At 51.7% G+C, this 18,309-nt stretch overlaps 1 protein-coding gene across 4 annotated transcripts in view; it reads left to right on the top strand.

The window, feature by feature from the left end:
• The window catches only part of NFRKB (nuclear factor related to kappaB binding protein), a 33,899-nt gene that overhangs the window by 6,389 nt on the left and 9,201 nt on the right, over positions 1 to 18,309 (top strand). For 2 of the 4 annotated variants that reach the window (XM_055415868.2, XM_088832404.1), the window contains 19 exons: positions 4,601 to 4,728; positions 5,373 to 5,547; positions 6,083 to 6,184; positions 6,777 to 6,850; positions 7,667 to 7,751; positions 8,082 to 8,262; positions 8,473 to 8,581; positions 8,812 to 8,938; positions 9,193 to 9,258; positions 12,051 to 12,130; positions 12,261 to 12,307; positions 12,794 to 12,854; positions 13,246 to 13,420; positions 14,222 to 14,328; positions 15,583 to 15,706; positions 15,869 to 15,948; positions 16,038 to 16,258; positions 16,352 to 16,619; positions 17,229 to 17,441. In XM_055415868.2, coding sequence (XP_055271843.2) covers positions 4,601 to 4,728; positions 5,373 to 5,547; positions 6,083 to 6,184; positions 6,777 to 6,850; positions 7,667 to 7,751; positions 8,082 to 8,262; positions 8,473 to 8,581; positions 8,812 to 8,938; positions 9,193 to 9,258; positions 12,051 to 12,130; positions 12,261 to 12,307; positions 12,794 to 12,854; positions 13,246 to 13,420; positions 14,222 to 14,328; positions 15,583 to 15,706; positions 15,869 to 15,948; positions 16,038 to 16,258; positions 16,352 to 16,619; positions 17,229 to 17,441 — 2,423 coding nt within the window. The remainder of the gene's footprint in view (positions 1 to 4,600; positions 4,729 to 5,372; positions 5,548 to 6,082; positions 6,185 to 6,776; positions 6,851 to 7,666; positions 7,752 to 8,081; positions 8,263 to 8,472; positions 8,582 to 8,811; positions 8,939 to 9,192; positions 9,259 to 12,050; positions 12,131 to 12,260; positions 12,308 to 12,793; positions 12,855 to 13,245; positions 13,421 to 14,221; positions 14,329 to 15,582; positions 15,707 to 15,868; positions 15,949 to 16,037; positions 16,259 to 16,351; positions 16,620 to 17,228; positions 17,442 to 18,309) is intronic. The other 2 variants (XM_055415870.2, XM_055415869.2) reach the window with 2 other exon arrangements.

Genomic DNA, 18,309 nt, shown 5'->3' on the forward strand with positions numbered 1-18,309 from the left:
GTGTCCCATGGAGAGGAGCAGAAGGTACTTCTTCCCTTCATGCTTTCTGGGGTGACTTTGCTTTGTCAGGAGCCCCTGAATAACACCACCTCTTGAGTTTTGTTAATCTGGACAGTTTGACAGCTGCAGAAATATTGGAGAGAAAAAGCTTATCATTTCATACTTCATTATCTTAGGGGTTCAAATGAGTGTTCCCTTCTTTGGTGGGTTATTAAGGGGGATTTCCCCTCTGGTTGGCCAGGGTTTATGTGGCTGAAGCCAGGGTCTCAGGTGGGAGTTAGGCTGGTAGGCCTGGTTGGTGGTTGAGGCCATGTCAGGGACTGTCTGTGATGTTGGCACGTTTCCTTCCAAATCAGAGTGATGGTTCTGGTGAGGATGCAGACAAGGAACGTCACGGGTGGGAGTTCTGTGATTCTCACTGTCCTGCATCGTGTTTCAGGTCCAGTGTTGATGAGGATGGCTGCGTCACCACGGTTATTGAGGTTATGTGTCTTGACTGAGTTGGCATTGCTGCCAGTTCTCTTACTTTTGGTTTTGTTTTCCTGGTAATGTTTTAAATAGACTCCTTTTTCTTCTTAAGCCCAGATGCTTGTCAGGCTCCCTGCTTCTGTTTCCGAGGAAAGCCTCACCTGTCCGGGACTCAGCTTCCCCCTTGTAGCCACACCCCAGCACTGTGGTCACTGCCCCCTCACCTACTTGTCTCGGAGGAAAGACCTTCTGTCGTTCAAGGCTGACCCCCACTCTTGCTCTTTTCGTGTTCTATGTCCTCCGGGACCTCGTTTCTTAGCAGTTGCTCCACCGTGTGCTTTTGCTGTACTTGTTCTTTTTCAGTGTGTAGATGGGATCAGGGATCTCACACTAAAAATGTCCTTAACCATCTGTCTCCTTCATCATCTTCTGTCATTTTCCCTTTTCCCCAGACTTCTGGAAAGACATCATAGCTTGCAGTCTTGGGGGGCTGAACCCTGGACCTCTCAGCACCTTTCCAAATTTTAAGCTTCAGACCTACAGAAAGGTGACAGGCATCTGTAGTTGACACCCACGTGCTCCTCACCGGGTTCACCGGCTGTTAACCTTTTGCCCCATTTAGTTTCTTGTCCTTACTGTGCTTATTACCACTATCTTTAGTTTCCTTGAACCACTGGAAAAGTCCTAACTGTTCAGCATTCATCTCCGAAAAGCAAGAGCATTCTCTCAGGTAACCAGAAATGATCCAGTTCAGAAGTACATAAAGTACTGTATTGAATTTAAATTCCGAATGTCAGTATGAAATTTAACACTACGATGCTACTGTGTGGCCCATATTCCTATTTTGCTGCTTGTTCCAGTGCTCATTTTTTTCTCTGGTCCATATTTCTTTTCAGTGAAAATGCAATTTGCAGACCAGCGGAGGATTTTCAGTTCTCTTCTTAACCCGCCCGTAATGTCTGATGTCTTGACCATGATGTCTGATGTCTGAAATGAGATCTTCGCCTCGGCGCTTTGCACTCACGGCCCTCCAGTTCCTGACTTCCTCCTGGGCCTTGCACACCCGTCCAGCATACCCCTCTGTGCTGAGTCCTCTTGACTCACTGTTCCTGCTTCTGCTCTCGCCATTAGGCCCACTCTCCCTCCTTACTTGCCTGTTCCCATCTACTAGCTCTTCTCTGGGAGCTCTTATTGGGGCTGCTTCAGACACCATCTCCATACAGCCACCAGCGTGAGCATCTCAGAGTTTCAGTTTTCAGAATATTTGCCAGTTGCCTTCACTTGGAATAAAACCCACTGCCTACCAGGCTCTTTTGCCCTCTTACCAACCTCACCTAGGGCTGCAGTTGCCTCATCCACTGTTCTGTGGCTCAGCATGGTCAATAGAAATACTACATGAGCCACATGTTCAGGTAAAAAAAGTTCCAGTGATCACATTAAGAATACTAAAAACAGTTGATTTTAATGATGTATTTTCCTTAGTTTGATGTACTCAGAATTTTAATAGAGCATTTGTCTGTTGTGGTTGTCAGAAGTGGCGGAAGCTAAAGACTGAAGGAAGGTCACATCAGAGAAGTACAGAGGTACAGAAGTAGAATTTTCGTCCAGTTCTTGTATGTCAGCATCGGTAGCATTAAACTCTTGCCTCTTTTCTTAAAAGTCAAATTCCCTATTTCTCTACAGTAGGCAGCGTTACAACATGGTGGCTGAGAGCTTGAGCTCTGGAGCTGGATGGCCAGTTTTCAGACTCAGTTTCCCATTTAGCCGTGTGACCTTGGACAAGTTATATAACTTCTCCACGACTCAGGCTCTTCTGTAATGTGAGAATGTAGTGGTATCTTCTTTATGCAGGGAAGCGGGGGGTGTGAAGATGAGGTGAGTTAATACATGCACGGCCCTTACATGATGACAGTTACGTGTCAGGTGCTGTTCTAAGTGTTTGCTGTTACTGATTACGTTGGAATGTCATAAAAGGCGGTTCGAATAAAAACAGACATTTTGATGGCGTGTTTTAGCTTTCTGAGATTAGCTGTTCCAGCTGTCTCCTTAAAGTTCACATTGTAGCACCCTGCTCAAATCTAATATTTCAAAACAGACTTCTCTCACTGTGGCTCCCATGATGGCACCAGTTGAGTGATCTGGGTACCACGCTCCTCTTCCTGCCCCAGCATCCAGGCTGTCAGCAGGTCTAATCTTTGTCTCTTGAAATACATCTCAAGGCTCTACTGCTGCTCACTTAATCACTGCTTAACTGATCGGCTGACATATGCCTTTCTTCAGGGTTCTGGAGGTGCAGTCATGCTCTTAATTCTAATAGGGGAAAACAAAATGATAGATAAACAAGTGTGTCTTGGTGTTATGCACTGCAGAGACTAAGGAAGGGTAGTGGGCCTGGGAGTGACACGAAGGAGCTGTCTTGGGTGGTAGTTGGGTAGGGTTTCTCTGATGAGGTGCGTTTGGACAGAGGCTGCGTGAAGATCTGAGGAGTAAGCTCTGAAGACACTGGGTCTTAGCAGGTAGCCTTGCGGGCGGAGGGGACTTAAGGACAAAGGCCTCGGAAAAGTATGGTGCGCTTGGGAAATAGCATGGAAGCCAGTGGGGCTGGGGTGGAGGGAGCAGAAGGGAGGCTGGTGGAAGAAGAGGCCGCCATGCACGGGGCCCACACAGCAGGGTCTATAGGCCTCCTGGGGCCTTGGCTCTGCCCTGGGTGTGGGGGTGAGGTGGGTCCAGGCCGCTGCCGGCCCTCACCTGGACCCCTGTGGTGGCGACCGTCTTTGTCTTTCGCTCTTAGTTGCGTTATTCTCCTGCGTCAAACCCGTAGAGCTCCCCAAACTATACAGAAGGTTCTCATTATCTATCTTATACGTAGTCAGTCAGTCAGTCAGTCAGTTCAGTCGCTCAGTCGTGTCCGACTCTTTGCGACCCCATGAATCACAGCACGCCAGGCCTCTCTGTCCATCACCAACTCCCGGAGTTCACTCAAACTCATGTCCATCGAGTCAGTGATGCCATCCAGCCATCTCATTCTCTGTCGTCCCCATCTCCTCCCGCCCCCAATCCTTCCTAGCATCAGACTCTTCCAGTAAGTCAACTCGTCGCATGAGGTGGCCAGAGTATTGGGGTTTCAGCTTTAGCATCAGTCCTTCCAGTGAACACCCAGGATTGATCTCCTTTAGAATGGACTGGTTGGATCGCCTTGCAGTCCAAGGGACTCTCAAGAGTCTTCTCCAGCACCACAGTTCAAAAGCATCAATTCTTCGGCGATCAGCTTTCTTCACAGTCCAACTCTCACATCCATACATGACCACGGGAATAACCATAGCCTTGACTAGACGGACCTTTGTTGGCAAGTAATGTCTCTGCTTTTTAATACGCTGTCTAAGTTGGTCATAACTTTCCTTCCAAGTAGTAAGCGTCTTTTAATTTCCTGGCTGCAGTCAGCATCTGCAGTGATTTTGGAGCCCAAAAAAATAAAGTCTGACACTGTTTCCCCATCTATTTGCCATGAAGTGATGGGACCAGATGCCATGATCTTCGTTTTCTGAATGTTGAGCTTCAAGCCAAACTTTTCACTCTCCTCTTTCACTTTCATCAAGAGGCTTTTGAGTTCCTCTTCACTTTTTGCCATAAGGGTGGTGTCATCTGCATATCTGAGGTGATTGATATTTCTCCCAGCAATCTTGATTCCAGCTTGTGCTTCTTCCAGCCCAGCGTTCCTCATGATGTACTCTGCATATAAGTTAAATAAGCAGGGTGACAATATATGTAGTAGTATATATCAGTCCCAATCTTGAAATTTTGTAAACATAAGAAAAGTTGAAAAACAACACATACAATTCACACCCATGAAACTGACCCATGTTCATTAGTTGACGTTTCCCACGGTTGCTCTAATCACGCCTCATTCTATGTTGCCGCCTCTAGGGCGACTCTTCTCGCTCTTGAGGGTTGCTCCAGCCTGGTTCCTGCACAGCCTCAGGGAGTCGAGTCCCGGCGGGGGTGCTTCCTGTGTCTCCCCACCACCCGGCCCCCCCCCCGCAGGCTCCCCTCTCCCAACACGGTCCCCTGGTCAGTGCAGCGCTGCCCCTGCCCACGTGGACTGTGGCTGATGTGGCTGTGTCTGTTCCTGCAGATGGACACTTCAACCCCGAGGTGGTCAAGTACCGGCAGCTGTGCTTCCGGTCGCAGTACAAGCGCTACCTCAGCTCCCAGCAGCAGTACTTCCACCGGCTGCTGAAGCAGATCCTGGCCTCACGCAACGTAAGTTTCCCCCGTCCTGGGAGCAGCGTGGGCACGCCCCTTGTGACCTGAAGGGGCGGGGCAGAGCAACAAGGAGAGACCATGAGGAAGGAAACTGCCCGTCTGCCCCCAACACGGCCAACCCTTCCTTTTTAAGTTGCATTTTCAGATGTGCCCTGATTTCAGAGATGTTAGGACAAAGAGAAAAACGGAATCTTAGAATCTATGAAATGTCGTAGCTTCTTTATTTACCCAGAGAGGTGGCTTTCAGGTCCATGGTGGGTTGTGCAGGAGAACCAGGCTGCCCTTAGTTTCATGTCTGGGTGCCTGAGGGGAGCCAGGTTTAGTGGCCCCACGTCTGGACCAGCCTCAGGAGGCCTCGGGGTCAGGTAGCTGTGACCCTCAGAGGACCTGTAAGTTTCGGTGTGGAAATACTTAGGTATAATACTCTGGTGTAAGTACTCATTCTTGCTGGAGTAGCTCTCTGATTTGGGATTTTCCACCATAATCAGTACAAGCCCCTTTTATTTGAACATATTCATCCATGAGCATCTTTGTGATCGGAGGGAGGGAATTGAGCTTGTTGAAGAAGAGAAGGAAGCATAGACTTGGGGAACTGGCCAGGGTAAGCTTCCAGGATCCTGTCCTGTCTGTCCTGTCTGCAGGACCTGCTGGAGATGGCCCGGCGGAGCGGCCCTGCCTTCCCGTCCCGGCAGAAGCGGCCCTGGCCGTCGCGTGCGCCCGAGGAGCGGGAGTGGCGCACCCAGCAGCGCTACCTGAAGGTCCTGCGGGAGGTGAAGGAGGAGTGTGGGGACACGGCGCTGTCCTCCGACGAGGAGGGTGCGTGTCCTCGGGCCCCCGGGACTGGCGTCCATCTCCACCGCAGCTGCTTGTCTGCCTGGAGCCGGTGGGCACCGTTTCTCCACCCATGCGATGAGGAAGCCATGCCTGTGCCCTGTGGTCTCTCTGGCCTGGTGGCGGAGCTCGTGGCGGAGCCCCTGGTCCTCGGGCCCTGAGACACTTCTGCTGGGCAGCTGTGACTGCAGACCACTTCACCCTTGGCGCTTGAGTGCCCGCGGGCCTACCACAGACTCTCTGGTTCTGGCGGCTGCTTGAGAGGACTGCTTCCCCACAGGAGAGGTGTAGTGACGTGGCCTCCACAGTGACCCACCACTGTGGATGTCTCTCCTCCTGGAAAAGCTGCTTATGTGACCTGAGAGCTACAGTCCCTACTGGGAGGGGTCCGGAGGGAGTGTTGGAACCTGACTTCCCAATTATTGGCTTAGCCATCTTGAACCCAAACGACCATTTGGCCAGTCTCCCCTGCCAGGGTCCAAGGGCACGTTGGATTTAAAAGGAAACTTTTCTTTTGAAGATCTCAGTTCGTGGCTTCCAAGCTCCCCAGCACGCTCCCCAAGCCCTGCTGTGCCCTTGAGGGTGGTGCCCACGCTCTCCACCACGGACATGAAAACTGCAGGTGAGCGCTGGTCTGGTGCCGGGGCGTGGAGGGGTGTTGAGGGGGGTTTGTGGTGGGGGGAGCAGCACTGGCTTCTTCCTGCCAGGAAAAGAGCAGAGTTCCTTAGAACTGGGAGGTTTGGAGAAGTTTTTGTTTGGCTCTACTTTTTTACAAATAGGCCAGCTAGCATTCCTTCCTTTACTTTGAAAATTTCCCTTAGGAGTTGATCAGCTGGCCTAAAGAAAGCAGAATCTTAAAATAACGATACTAAGGGACAGTTTAATAATAGAACAAGAGAGGTAACCAGAGGCTTAACAGTTTCTTGGTGTGTCCATAGAATTAGTATTTTTAATTGGATAGGAATTAAAGAAGACTATGAAGAAATTCAGGAGCAGCTGAGTACGGAGATTACTGTTATTGACCAGGTTACAGAAGAGCTGCAGAGTTGAATCAGTGACTGTTCATGTTTTAAGACTCTGGTGCTTGCAGCACACGCGTCAGAAGGGAAACCCAGAAATGTCTTACTTTTGAATACTAAAGTGGCCAGGAAAATGTGAGTCTCAGCCCTGTGGAAATAAGGACTATCCATGTGGTTCAATTTCTTTTCTCTCAGATAAAATAGAGCTGGGGGACAGTGACCTGAAGATAATGTTAAAGAAGCACCATGAGAAGCGGAAATACCAACCAGTAAGATTGGAGGGGGTAGTGGGTAGGTTGTCAGCCTTATCTGCGAGTGGGTGTCCTGAGGACAGTACAGGGCATCACACGTCCTCAGTCCCCTTTCCTTGTACTTGTTAGAGGGCAGGAGCAGCATGGAGGCCCAGGGACACCAAAGATGTGAAGAGAAGGCAAACACTTTGACTTCATAAGACATGCTCACCATGGTGTCTGATCTAGTCTTTAGGACAATACTGCTGTGTGAATCATTATGTCCAGTTAGCAGGTCGCAGAGAGGCCAGGGAGCTTGTCTTGTGCCTGATTGCTAGCAAGCAGCAGAGCCAAGCATCAGAGCCTGAACTCCTCCCACATTTTGTGTTTCTGTTCCTCCACACCACCAAATCAAGGTAACGCCAAGCCATAGAGTGCAGTGAAGGAAGGAAAGGCAGTCCTTCTAAGGCAGAGGGGTGAGATGGGCAGAGTCTCCATGGGAATTAAATCCAGGTTCTGTCTGTCTTTTCCACTCACCGTGATGTTAGGTGAATCCCTTCATTTTTCTGAGGCACATTGTCAGTCTTTGTGAAATATAGCACCACTTACTATTTGAAGAACATAATAAAGAATGCACAAGAGCTTTATGAACTGTAAATGCCCCACTTGAAAGGTTCTTCTCTGCCCTTTTGGAAAGAGCAGTAGTTTTTCTCTGTGTACGTTTTAAACTCAACCCAGTTTCCTCAAGCACACCTACCATCTAATTGTGTCTGTTAGGTACACGAGCAAAATCACCAGCAGTGTCTAGCTCCTCTCTGGGGCCTTGATAACACATCTCTGAATTGTCGTGTCTAGGATCATCCGGATCTGTTGACAGGGGACTTGACTCTGAATGACATTATGACTCGAGTGAACGCTGGCAGGAAGGGCTCGCTAGCAGGTAAGAACGTCCTGCAGAACGTCCAACTGGTGTCTGCTCATACAGGCCTCTGCATAGCGCAGAAGGAAATGTAGCCACAGCCTCCTTGCTGATCATCTGTTTTGTTATTGCCTCTTATGGATTTGTAGGTGGAGAATGGTTATTAGATCAGCAGATCATTGCCTTTTTAAAGCACTCATTGAATTTGGTTTTAAAAATGAAACTATGTCTTATTACTGAGGCTTTTCTTTCATTTGCTGGTGGGCCTTGGGAAAATAATAAGCAGATAAGCTCCATCATTTCCTGATGTCGAAGTTGCAGTTTTATGACTTATGTTGTTTTTTCCCCTAGCCCTATATGACTTGGCTGTCCTTAAAAAAAAGGTTAAAGAAAAAGAGGAAAGGAAGAAGAAGAAAATAAAATTGATCAAGTCAGAGGTGGAGGACCTGGCTGAACCCCTGAGCGGTCCCGAAGGGCTCCCACCCCTCTCGCAGGCTCCATCCCCACTGGCCATACCTGCCATCAAGGAAGAGTAAGTGAGCAGAAGGGTTCATGGCTCAGGGCCACCCCTGTGCTGGTGCCTCCTCAGCCCTGAGTCTGAGGGTCCTGGGGATAGTGCGTGATATGGTCCTTCACTGAACTCTTCCGTGACTGCTAGGAGGTTTGGAGGGCCTATAGCAACCGAGAGGTGTGGATTTTTTTTTTTTTTTTGGCAGTCCTTATCTTTTTCTTCTTTTACTAGGCCTCTCGAAGACCTCAAGCCTTGCCTTGGAATCAATGAAATATCTTGCAGCTTCTTCTCTCTTCTGCTGGAGATCCTGCTGCTGGAGGGACAGGCTAGCCTTCCTTTGGTAAGAGTTTAGGAAAAGCCAAGGGCACTGCGGTTTCAGGTGGTAGAAATCTTTAGTGGACTGTGACTTGAGAACTCTGGGCTCTCCCCAGAGCTCTGTAGCCAACTTGCTTTGTGACTTGGGCTCACTGAACAGACCCCTCCTGCTCGTTCCCGCACAGCCATAGAATTACCGCTGTGTTGAAACAGAATGGAAATCTAACCAGGTCCTGCCTTTATTCTCTCTCTCAGCTGGAAGAGCGGGTTTTGGACTGGCAGTCCTCTCCAGCCAGCTCCCTTAATAGCTGGTTCTCTGCGGCCCCCAACTGGGCAGAGTTGGTATTACCAGCCCTGCAGTATCTTGCTGGAGAAAGCCGTGGTAAGGTGCTTTTTTCTGTAGGGTCAGTATCTCCCTCCCTCCCATCCACCCCCGCCTTTGTCTGATTCTCCTATTAGAATGCAGCCTCACTGCTTAAATCCATCATGACTGCCTGATGCCATGCGGCAATGGGCTGTGCTACCCTGATATGCCGTTTTATACAGAAGTGACCTCCCAGCCCAGGGACGTCAGTGGTTCTGGGCTCAGCACTTTCTGGCCTGTGTGGCTTACTCATGGGCATCCATTTCTTGTAGCTGTGCCGTCCAGCTTCTCTCCATTTGTTGAATTCAAGGAGAAGACCCAGCAGTGGAAACTGCTTGGTGAGTACTGCATACCACTGACCTGTCACAGAGGTTCTCTTTCTCTCGTTTTCTCCCCTAAGTTTCTGGTGCCTTCTGGGCCATGCAGGCCACGAGAATATTGAGAAGGGCAGTGTTAGACCTTGTTTTGCTCAGTAAGAGGATCCTTCCAGGCCCTTAGGAACTCTCACGGTCTAAGCTCATGAACCCCACTGGGTTTTGGCTAAGGTGAAATTGTCCTCCGTCCCGATGTACCCCGGGACTGCTGAATGAAATCTGGGGAGGGGTCTTACAGTAGCACCTGTGTTTGTATCGTTCGTATCTGTGCCCTTAGGGTAACTTGCAGTAATACGATTGTTTTTCTTTCCTAAAATCGGCTTTGTTGTTGAGGATAGTGTGTCAGGCAGCCCCAAGTAAGCTGTTTCTACAGGAAAGACTTCATTATAAATTTGTAGAGTCCCACTTACTGTGTAAGTTGTAGTAACGTGTACTTGAAATAACTTGGTGATGAGCGGAAGGTTCGTGTTGACTTCTTGTGGAAATACTCAAACCTGTGTCCACTTTGTCCAGTGGTCTGAAGATAAACATGGAGAGAAGCTTGTGAAGCAGTAGGTTCATGCCTTCCTTACAACAGTGAGTCACTTTCTAGGTGTCAGGCAGTGTTAGGTGTTGGGGGTATAATGGTTTGTGACGTAAGCAGTGTGCTCCCCCCTTGTGGAGCTTAAGGCTTGTTTGGGGAACAAGTATTGAAGTAGCAAACATGCACATTCTGTAAGGGAAGTGCTGGTAGGGGTAGATATTTGTAATGAGGCATTTGTGTGGTGTGCATGCAGAGTTCGAGACAGCTGTCCTGGGGAAGATCGTTTGAGCACAGTTCTTCAGGATGGCTAGGGACCAGCCCAGCAGCGGGAGGGGAGGAGGCTCCTGTGGAGGAAGTGGCATGGGTCAGTGGGGCAGGGAAGCTTCCTTTCAGGATCACACCAGCCTGCAAAGAGATAATGATAATCTGGACTAGGGTAGGGAGAATGAGTGAACTTGAGAGTTTAGGTAAAAGCTAGAGAGGTGGTTATGGACCGTGTGCTGAGTGAAGGAAGAGGCTGTCCAGTGTCACTGGTGCTGGACCTGTAACTCGTGAATGGGGCCCGCCATGGGCAACTGGGGAGGATGTCAGGCTTGGTGAGGGTCAGGAGCATGCGTGTGGTTATGGACATGCTGCCTTGAGCTTCTTTTGGGGTGTTGAGTGGATGGTGGTCAGAGAGTCAGGGTAGAGAACTGTGGGCATGTGTGCAGTAAGAGAAGCCAGAGGCATGGGCCCAGTGAGGAGTCCAGAGGGCCTGGGATGAAGCCGAGAGACTCCAAGGAGGGAGAGGCAGGGGGGACACCAGAGGCAGTGACCACAGAGTTGGGAGGAAGCCATGAGGTCTCAGTCAGGAGATGGGGAATGTTCATTACCCTCCATGGTTCCTGCACCTCAGGAGGGTCAAGACAGGGTCTGCGGACATGCAAGAAATGGTGATGCTCTTGGAGGAGTGACTCAGGCTGTGGCCAGAGGTGCGCTGAGGCCATGGGTACAGCTGGAACGGGGCCGTGGGCGGCAGGCCTGACCTCCCTGGGGAGTGAGTGTCTGTGGTCATGGGTCAGATGCCTCCACCGCAGCGGCTCAGCTCTGCCCTGTGGAGAGATCGGACGTCGGCAAACACCCACAAGGCTGGCCTCGTGTGCACTGCGGAGAGCCGTGTGTCCTGGTTGTCAGGGCCTTTTCCTGCAGCTCCCCTCCAGCTAGGGAGACGGTGGATCTGGACCACGCTTTCTACAAGTGTTTTTGTTTTTTTTTTTTAATTGTCGTTATTTATTAAAAAAATTTTTTTGTTGGCTCTGCTATATAGCATGTGGGGTCTTCAGTCCCTGACCAGAGTTCGAATCAGCACCTTATGCACTGGAACCACGGAGTGTTGAGCAGTGGACTGCCAGGAATGTCCTGGGAAACTTTAGAAACTTAAAAAAATTCTGATACCTGGGCCTTCCCCACACTTGTTCTGATTAATTGGTTCTGGGGAGCCTGAGCCTCAGCATTTTCAAAAGTATCCAGGTAATCCTGCATTACCAGGGTTGAGAAACTCGATTAGGGATCTTGAAGATTCCTGTTTTGGAGAATGACAGGATCTAGTTGTGATTGTGGGAGTGACTGGCTAGGGTAGAGGGAGGCCACCAGGATCACTGAGGACTGAGGAGTTCAGGTGCTGGCTAGACAGCCTGTGTGGACGTCCATCAGACACTTGAAGTTAATCCTGTCAGGTTTTTAATCCCTTCAAGTCAGTTTCCGGAGAAGGCAATGGCATCCCACTCCAGTACTCTTGCCTAGAAAATCCCATGGATGGAGGAGCCTGGTAGGCTGCAGTCCGTGGGGTTGCTAAGGGTCAGATACGACTGAGCGACTTCACTTTCATTTTTCACTCTCATGCATTGGAGAAGGAAATGGCAACCCACTCCAGTGTTCTTGCTTGGAGAATCCCAGGGATGGGGGAGCCTGGTGGGCTTCCATCTGTGGGGTCACACAGAGTCGGACACGACTGAAGCGACTTAGCAGCAGCAGCAAGTCAGTTTCAAGTTAATTTCCGTGAGTGTTGTCAGACAGCAGTCCAGTTTCATCCTGCGTGTGGAAGTCCAGGCCGAGGGTTGTTGTGTACACAGGACCATTGCCACGGTCCTGACGGGTTCTTCCTTGGGCATAGGTACAGCAGGGAGGAGGAAGTGGGGTCCTTACATTGTGCCTTTAGATCACGTTGTTATTTTTTGCCTTTTTGTTCTAATAGGCCAGTCCCAAGATAATGAAAAGGAGTTGGCTGCACTCTTCCAGCTGTGGCTGGAAACCAAAGACCAGGCCTTCTGTAAGGTATGTTGTGAGAACTTTCTGTGCAGTATGCTGTTGAGAACCACCAGCTCTCTTGTTGTGGGCTTCCAGAACCCTTGAGTTAGACAGAAATCTGCAGTCCATTGACCTGTCACTGTTTTCCTTTCTCCAGCAAGAAACTGAGGACAGCTCGGATGCCACAACGCCTGTCCCTCGGGTGTGAGTATAGCAGCGCCCTGACTAGGGTGGTGCCCCAGAAAACGCTGTCTCAGTCCTGTGCCGACACGTCCCTGTGCGTTAGAGCCGGAGAGCTTGAGAGAAATTGGGTCCGTGGGTCCTTGCCTGCCTCAGCCTCCCCGGGAGGCAGCATGCTCCAGGGTAGGAGTGTTGCCCTAGGAGTCTGAGTGGCAGGATCCTCCTGTAGGTGTGTGCTTTTCCCCGGTCTCCCTTCAGTTCCCATAGAGAATGGTGGTTCTGGGTGCTGGAGAAGGGGTGATAGATAGACCCAGTGATTCTGGACGCTGGAGAGGGGGCAATGGGCCTGGTGGTTCTGGACACTGGAATAGGGGCGATGGGCCTGGTGGTTCTGGATGCTGGAGAAGGAATGATGGGCCTGGCGGTCCTGGACGCTGGAGAAGGGGCAGTGGGCCTGGTGGTTCTGGGCACTGGTGGAGGGCAATGGACCCATAGGTCTTTGTGTTCCAGAAGGACTGACTACGTGGTGCGGCCCAGCACGGGGGAGGAGAAGCGAGTTTTTCAGGAGCAGGTGAGAAAAAACTGGAACCCAGTGTAAATCCCTGTGTCTGCAAGACCAGGTGAAGAGATGCTCTGAGCCCAGAATGCCTGGAAGCAGGCACGCTCTTAACCTCGGCTGTTCCCTTGTTGGGACTGCTTTTCCGGAGCAGAGATGGTGTGAGGAAGGGAGTGAGAAACCTTTTGATGGTGTTTTTTGCAGATAACAAAACACATTGATTTCTCGATGACTTTGCTAGTGACTGGCCTCTGGGGACCGTTCTTTCCCCACTCTGGTCGGCTCAGTGGTCCGAGTGGAATAGCCTGCTTCCTCCTTGTCCCAGTCTCTCCAGGCCAACCCCTTACTGCTCGGGGTGGCTGGAGAGAGCCCTCTGACTCAGGAGCTCTGTCCCTTCTCTTGACAGGAGCGCTACCGGTACAGCCAACCCCACAAGGCCTTCACCTTTCGAATGCACGGCTTCGAGTCCGTGGTGGGGCCCGTGAAGGGTGTGTTTGACAAGGAGACCTCGCTCAACAAGGCCCGGGAACACTCCCTGCTGCGCTCTGACCGGCCCGCCTACGTCACCATCCTGTCCCTGGGTACGCCCCCACCCCCACCCTCAACCCCCTGCAAAGGCTGGAGGGTCAGGGAAGCTTCAGGAAGCTTTGCAGTGGGGACATGGAGGGCGGGCTCCTGCCCAGAGAGTCGCAGGGAATCCTTGTTTTCTTCCTGGGTTCTGTGCTCAAGTTTACATTCCTTTAGGAATTGTTCAGTTAACTTAGGTGCCAGAATTTGCTTCCTCCAGACTGGGATTTTTTTAAAGGTGAGATTTTTCACCTTTTTTGTACCATGAATTGTTGGCAGTCCAGTAACCTCTGGACCCTAATTCTCAGAATTAGGTTTTTAAATAAAATGCACAGTTATGAAAGAAACCAGTCATATTGCAGAAATATTCAAGCAGATTTATGGTGCAGAAATAGGTGTTTATTATTATAAATGACGTGACGTTGCCACAGGTGTTGTGACTCCTGTGATTCCCACGTAGAGATGAGTAGAAATGATACTTTGAGTTGTCTCAGCAGCTGTGCTGTGGTAAGAAATTGTTTGATTTCTGTTAGAACATCCCAGCACTGCCAGCATGTGGTTGGCAACATATGCCAGCATAGATTGTGCCAGCCTTGGCTCACAGTGGAAGGAAATGCTGAGTTTCAGTTTAAGTTGTGATTATCTCCTGGACCCCGTAAACTCTCAAGTTCAGGGCCTTCAGCCTTGGCTGAAAGTGTGGGGGTGTGTAGGAAGCCGCCCCCGAGGGCCGTGTCCCCCTGCTGCTGGGTCAGCCGCTGAGGGATGGCTCCCCCAGGAACCCTGCTAATGTGTGCCCTTTGTGTTTCTGGTGTCAGTTCGTGATGCGGCAGCACGGCTGCCCAACGGGGAGGGCACGCGGGCGGAGATCTGTGAGCTGCTCAAGGACTCCCAGTTTCTGGCGCCCGACGTCACCAGCACGCAGGTGTGAGGGGAAGGGCTGCTCGTGTTTTGTTCAGGGGTTGTTTAAGGAAGCTTACAAGGGAATGTAGAATGTGTGTTCTAAGACACTTCAATGGCCCTAAATTCTTGAAATCTGGTGACGCTGCCATCGTTGATATGGTTCCTGGCAAGCCCATGTGTGTCGAGAGCTTCTCTGACTATCCTCCCCTGGGCCGTTTTGCTGTGCGTGACATGAGACAGACAGTCGCTGTGGGTGTCATCAAAGCAGTGGACAAGAAGGCAGCTGGAGCTGGCAAGGTCACCAAGTCTGCCCAGAAAGCTCAGAAGGCTAAATGAATATTATCCCCAATACCTGCCACCCCAGTCTTAATCAGTGGTGGAAGAACGGTCTCAGAACTGTTTGTCTCAATTGGCCATTTAAGTTTAATAGTAAAAGACTGGTTAATGATAACAATGCATCGTAAAACCTTCAGAAGGAAAGGAGAATGTTTTTGTGGACCATATGTTTTGTGTGTGGCAGTTTAAGTTATTAGTTTTTAAAATCAGTACTTTTTAATGAAAACAACTTGACCAAAAATCTGTCACAGAATTTGAGACCCATTAAAAAAAGTTTAATGAGAAAAAAAAAAAAAAATAAGACACTTCAGTCGTGTCTGACTCTCTGCGACACCTTGGACTGTACCCTGCCAGGCTTCTCTGTCCATGGGGATTCTCCAGGCCAGAATACTGGAGTGCATTGCCATGCCCTCCTCCAGGGGATCTTCCCAACTCAGAGTTCAAACCTAAACCTCTCATGTCTCCTGCATTGGCAGGTGGGTTCTTTACCACTGGAACCACTTGGGAAGCCCACATGAGGGAATACAGACTGGAATAACAGATTTAATAAAACTGATGAGGAATTTCCTGGCGGTCCAGTGGTTAGAATTCTGAGCTTTCAGTGCCAAGGGCCTGGGTCCAGTCTCTGGTTGGGAAACTAAGATCCCACAAGCCGAGCGGCGTGGCCAAAAAAAAAAACCCAAAAGAAAGGAGTCTGTCTGGAGAAGGGTGAGCAGAGCTGCCCTGTGACCTTGCTGACGGTGAGGCTTTCCTTCAGCGTCTGCTGAGGGTCCTCAATTCACTGTTGTTAGGGTGACTCCATCCCGCAGAACTCAGTAGTTTCTTGTTTTGCCGAGTGACAGGTGAGCCACAGGCTCTGTGTGGGGGCTGTGCCCCCCCACCCCAGGTTTTCCTCTGGCATCTGAGCTGGCGGTTTTCCTTCCCTTGTCCCGGGTCGCAGGTGAACACGGTGGTGAGCGGCGCCCTGGACCGGCTGCATTATGAGAAGGACCCGTGTGTGAAGTATGACATTGGGCGGAAGCTGTGGATCTACCTGCATCGGGACCGCAGCGAGGAGGAGTTCGGTATGTGCCCCACTAGTCCAGGGTGTCCTGACGTTCTCTCCCAGCCCCACCCTTCTCCTCCTTGGCATTCGGGCAGGACGCCACTATGCAGGGGGGACGGAGCCCTGGCTGTCAGGGAGACCATTCTCCTTCCTGAGCTCAGCTGCCCACTCTTGCCCACAGAGCGGATCCACCAAGCCCAAGCAGCTGCGGCCAAAGCCAGGAAAGCCCTCCAGCAGAAGCCCAAGCCCCCGTCCAAGGTGGTGAGTGACCTCGCGGGATGGTGGTGGAGGGGCCGAGCTGTCCTGCAGCCTTGCTCATGCAACGTGTGTTCCCTCCCATGTGTGTGCAGAAGTCTAGCAGCAAGGAGGGGCCGGTGAAGGTCCTGAGCGGCGGCCCGTCTGAGCAGAGCCAGCTGAGCCTCAGTGACTCCAGCATGCCCCCAACCCCGGTCACGCCCGTGACGCCCACCACACCTGCTCTGCCTGCCACGCCAATCTCACCGCCGCCGGTGCCGCCAGTGAACAAGAGCGGCCCCACAACAGCCTCGGAGCCGGCCAAGCCTACATCAGGGTGAGCGATTCCTCTTGCTGTCGGGCCTGCTCCCTCCAGGCTCTGTGCGGGGTGTCCTGAGTTGTGTCTTGTTTCCCTGGGTGCTCCTCACAGTGTTCTGCTCGTGTCCTCACCAACCATGCCGCAGCTGGGAACCATGCTGTCCCCAGCATCCAGCCAGACCCCGCCGAGTTCTCAGGCTGCTGCCCGTGTCGTGAGCCACCCGGGCTCGGCTGGGCTCCCCCAGGTGCGGGTGGTGGCCCCGCCCAGCCTTCCCGCTGTGACGCAGCCGGCAGGGCCTGCCCCGGTGCTTCCACCGATGCCCGCGGGAACGCAGATCCGCATGCCGGCCACTGGCGCGCAGGCCAAAGGCGGGCCACAGGTAAGAGGGACGGGCTGCCCATGTGGGCTCATGAATCTGGTGGGCAGTCCGGGTCGGGACCCAGGACCTGGGTCACTGCTGCTGCTGATGGCATTTATCACAACAGCTCAGTTAATGCTCAGGGCCCAGTGGCTGAGTTACGAGTTGTGTTTGCACGTTGGGAGTCAGAACTGTGGCAAGTTTAGTGACGGACCCCAGGCTGTGACGTCAGGAACCTGGTGGGTGAAGGTGGGATATGAATGAGGCCTGTGAGTCTTGGCGTCAGGCTCCTTCTATCGTGACTCTGATCTTCTCTAGGCCACTGACCGTGGGGCTGTAGACAAGGGTCTCCTGCCTCAGGCCCCTGTGCTGTAAAGGGGTGTGGTGTTTCCCTCTCCTTGCATGGTTAAAGTGAGATGTTAGATATGAAAGTGTTTCTGAAAGTTAAACTGTTCTACCAGCATGTCAGAGCTCCACATTGTCCATCTCAGGGGTGGTAACGCTCGGCACTGTAAGCTTAGCAGCCCTCCCAGGGGAATGCGTCTTGGGTGGTGACAGCCAGAGACCTCTGTGGGTCCCGGTCTGTGGCTTCCTGTCTGATTAAGCTCTCGGACTCCTGCCCGGAACTAGACAGTCATGGCCACCGTTCCGGTCAAAGCGCAGACGGCAACGGCCACCGTGCAGCGGCCAGGACCCGGGTCGGCGGGGCTCACGGTGACAAGTCTCCCTGCAGCGGCCAACCCCGCGAGCAAGCCCGCCACCAGCTCTCCCGGGGGCTCCGCTCCCAGCACCCCCACGGCGGCTGTTCTTCAGAATGTCGCAGGACAGAACATTATCAAGCAGGTACATGAAGCCTCTCTGCGTGGGTCTGAGTCCTTTGTCCAGAATCAGAGGACAGTTGGAGACCTTGGTGGTTTGTGACCTCTGGTTCTGAGTTCCTTTCTGTTCAAGTGTGAGTTTCCAGCAAGGGCAGTGTAAGCTTGGGAGATGCTGGAAAGGATTTTTCCGTTTCTTTCCATGTAATTCAGGATTTAGTAGCTGAGTCTTTGAATTTGGAGTTTTCTTTTCACGGATTTGCTTACCTAAAACCCTGTAGTATAGCTGGACGGGCATTATTGGCATTTCACTTTCTACTTGTGGAAATGGAACATGTCTGTGCTTTCTTGGTGGGGAGTGTGCACAGATAACCGTTGAGCTGCAGGGACTGGTTGGGCAGAGTTGCACCGACTGCTGAGAGCAGGGCCTGGGCAGTGCTGGACGTGCTGTAGATGCTGAGCACTGTTGTTCTCATGACACTGCGGGGCAGCCACTTTGATTATTCCCATTTTACTGTGAAGAGACGGAACCACTCATGATGAAGCAAAGTTATTTCTTCATCGAACGAAGGTTTCTTGAGTGCCTCCTGTGTGCCGGGCGCTGTGCAGGGTGTGGGGCCAAGGGGTGAATCACTCAGACCAAGTCGCTGCTGTCCCGAGGCTTGTAGTGTCACATGTCACAGCGCTGGGGGACAGGCACGTGCTTCTGGATCGGGTGCCATAAGGCCGTGACACTCGGTCAGCACGGAGGGCGGGGGTCAAGGGTGATGGGCAAGGTGGCAGCTGATGAGAGTAGGCCCGTCTGGGGAGGGGGCTCATGAGGGAGGTAAGCGAAGCTGGGGAGCACGCCGTGCTGTGCTTGTCCGGGCCCAGCCTCCCAGGCGTGGGAATGGCAT

Source organism: Moschus berezovskii, chromosome 25, assembly GCF_049115385.1.
Source record: "Moschus berezovskii isolate FMDL1 chromosome 25, NW_MosBer_1.0, whole genome shotgun sequence".
Lineage (NCBI taxonomy): Eukaryota > Metazoa > Chordata > Mammalia > Artiodactyla > Moschidae > Moschus > Moschus berezovskii.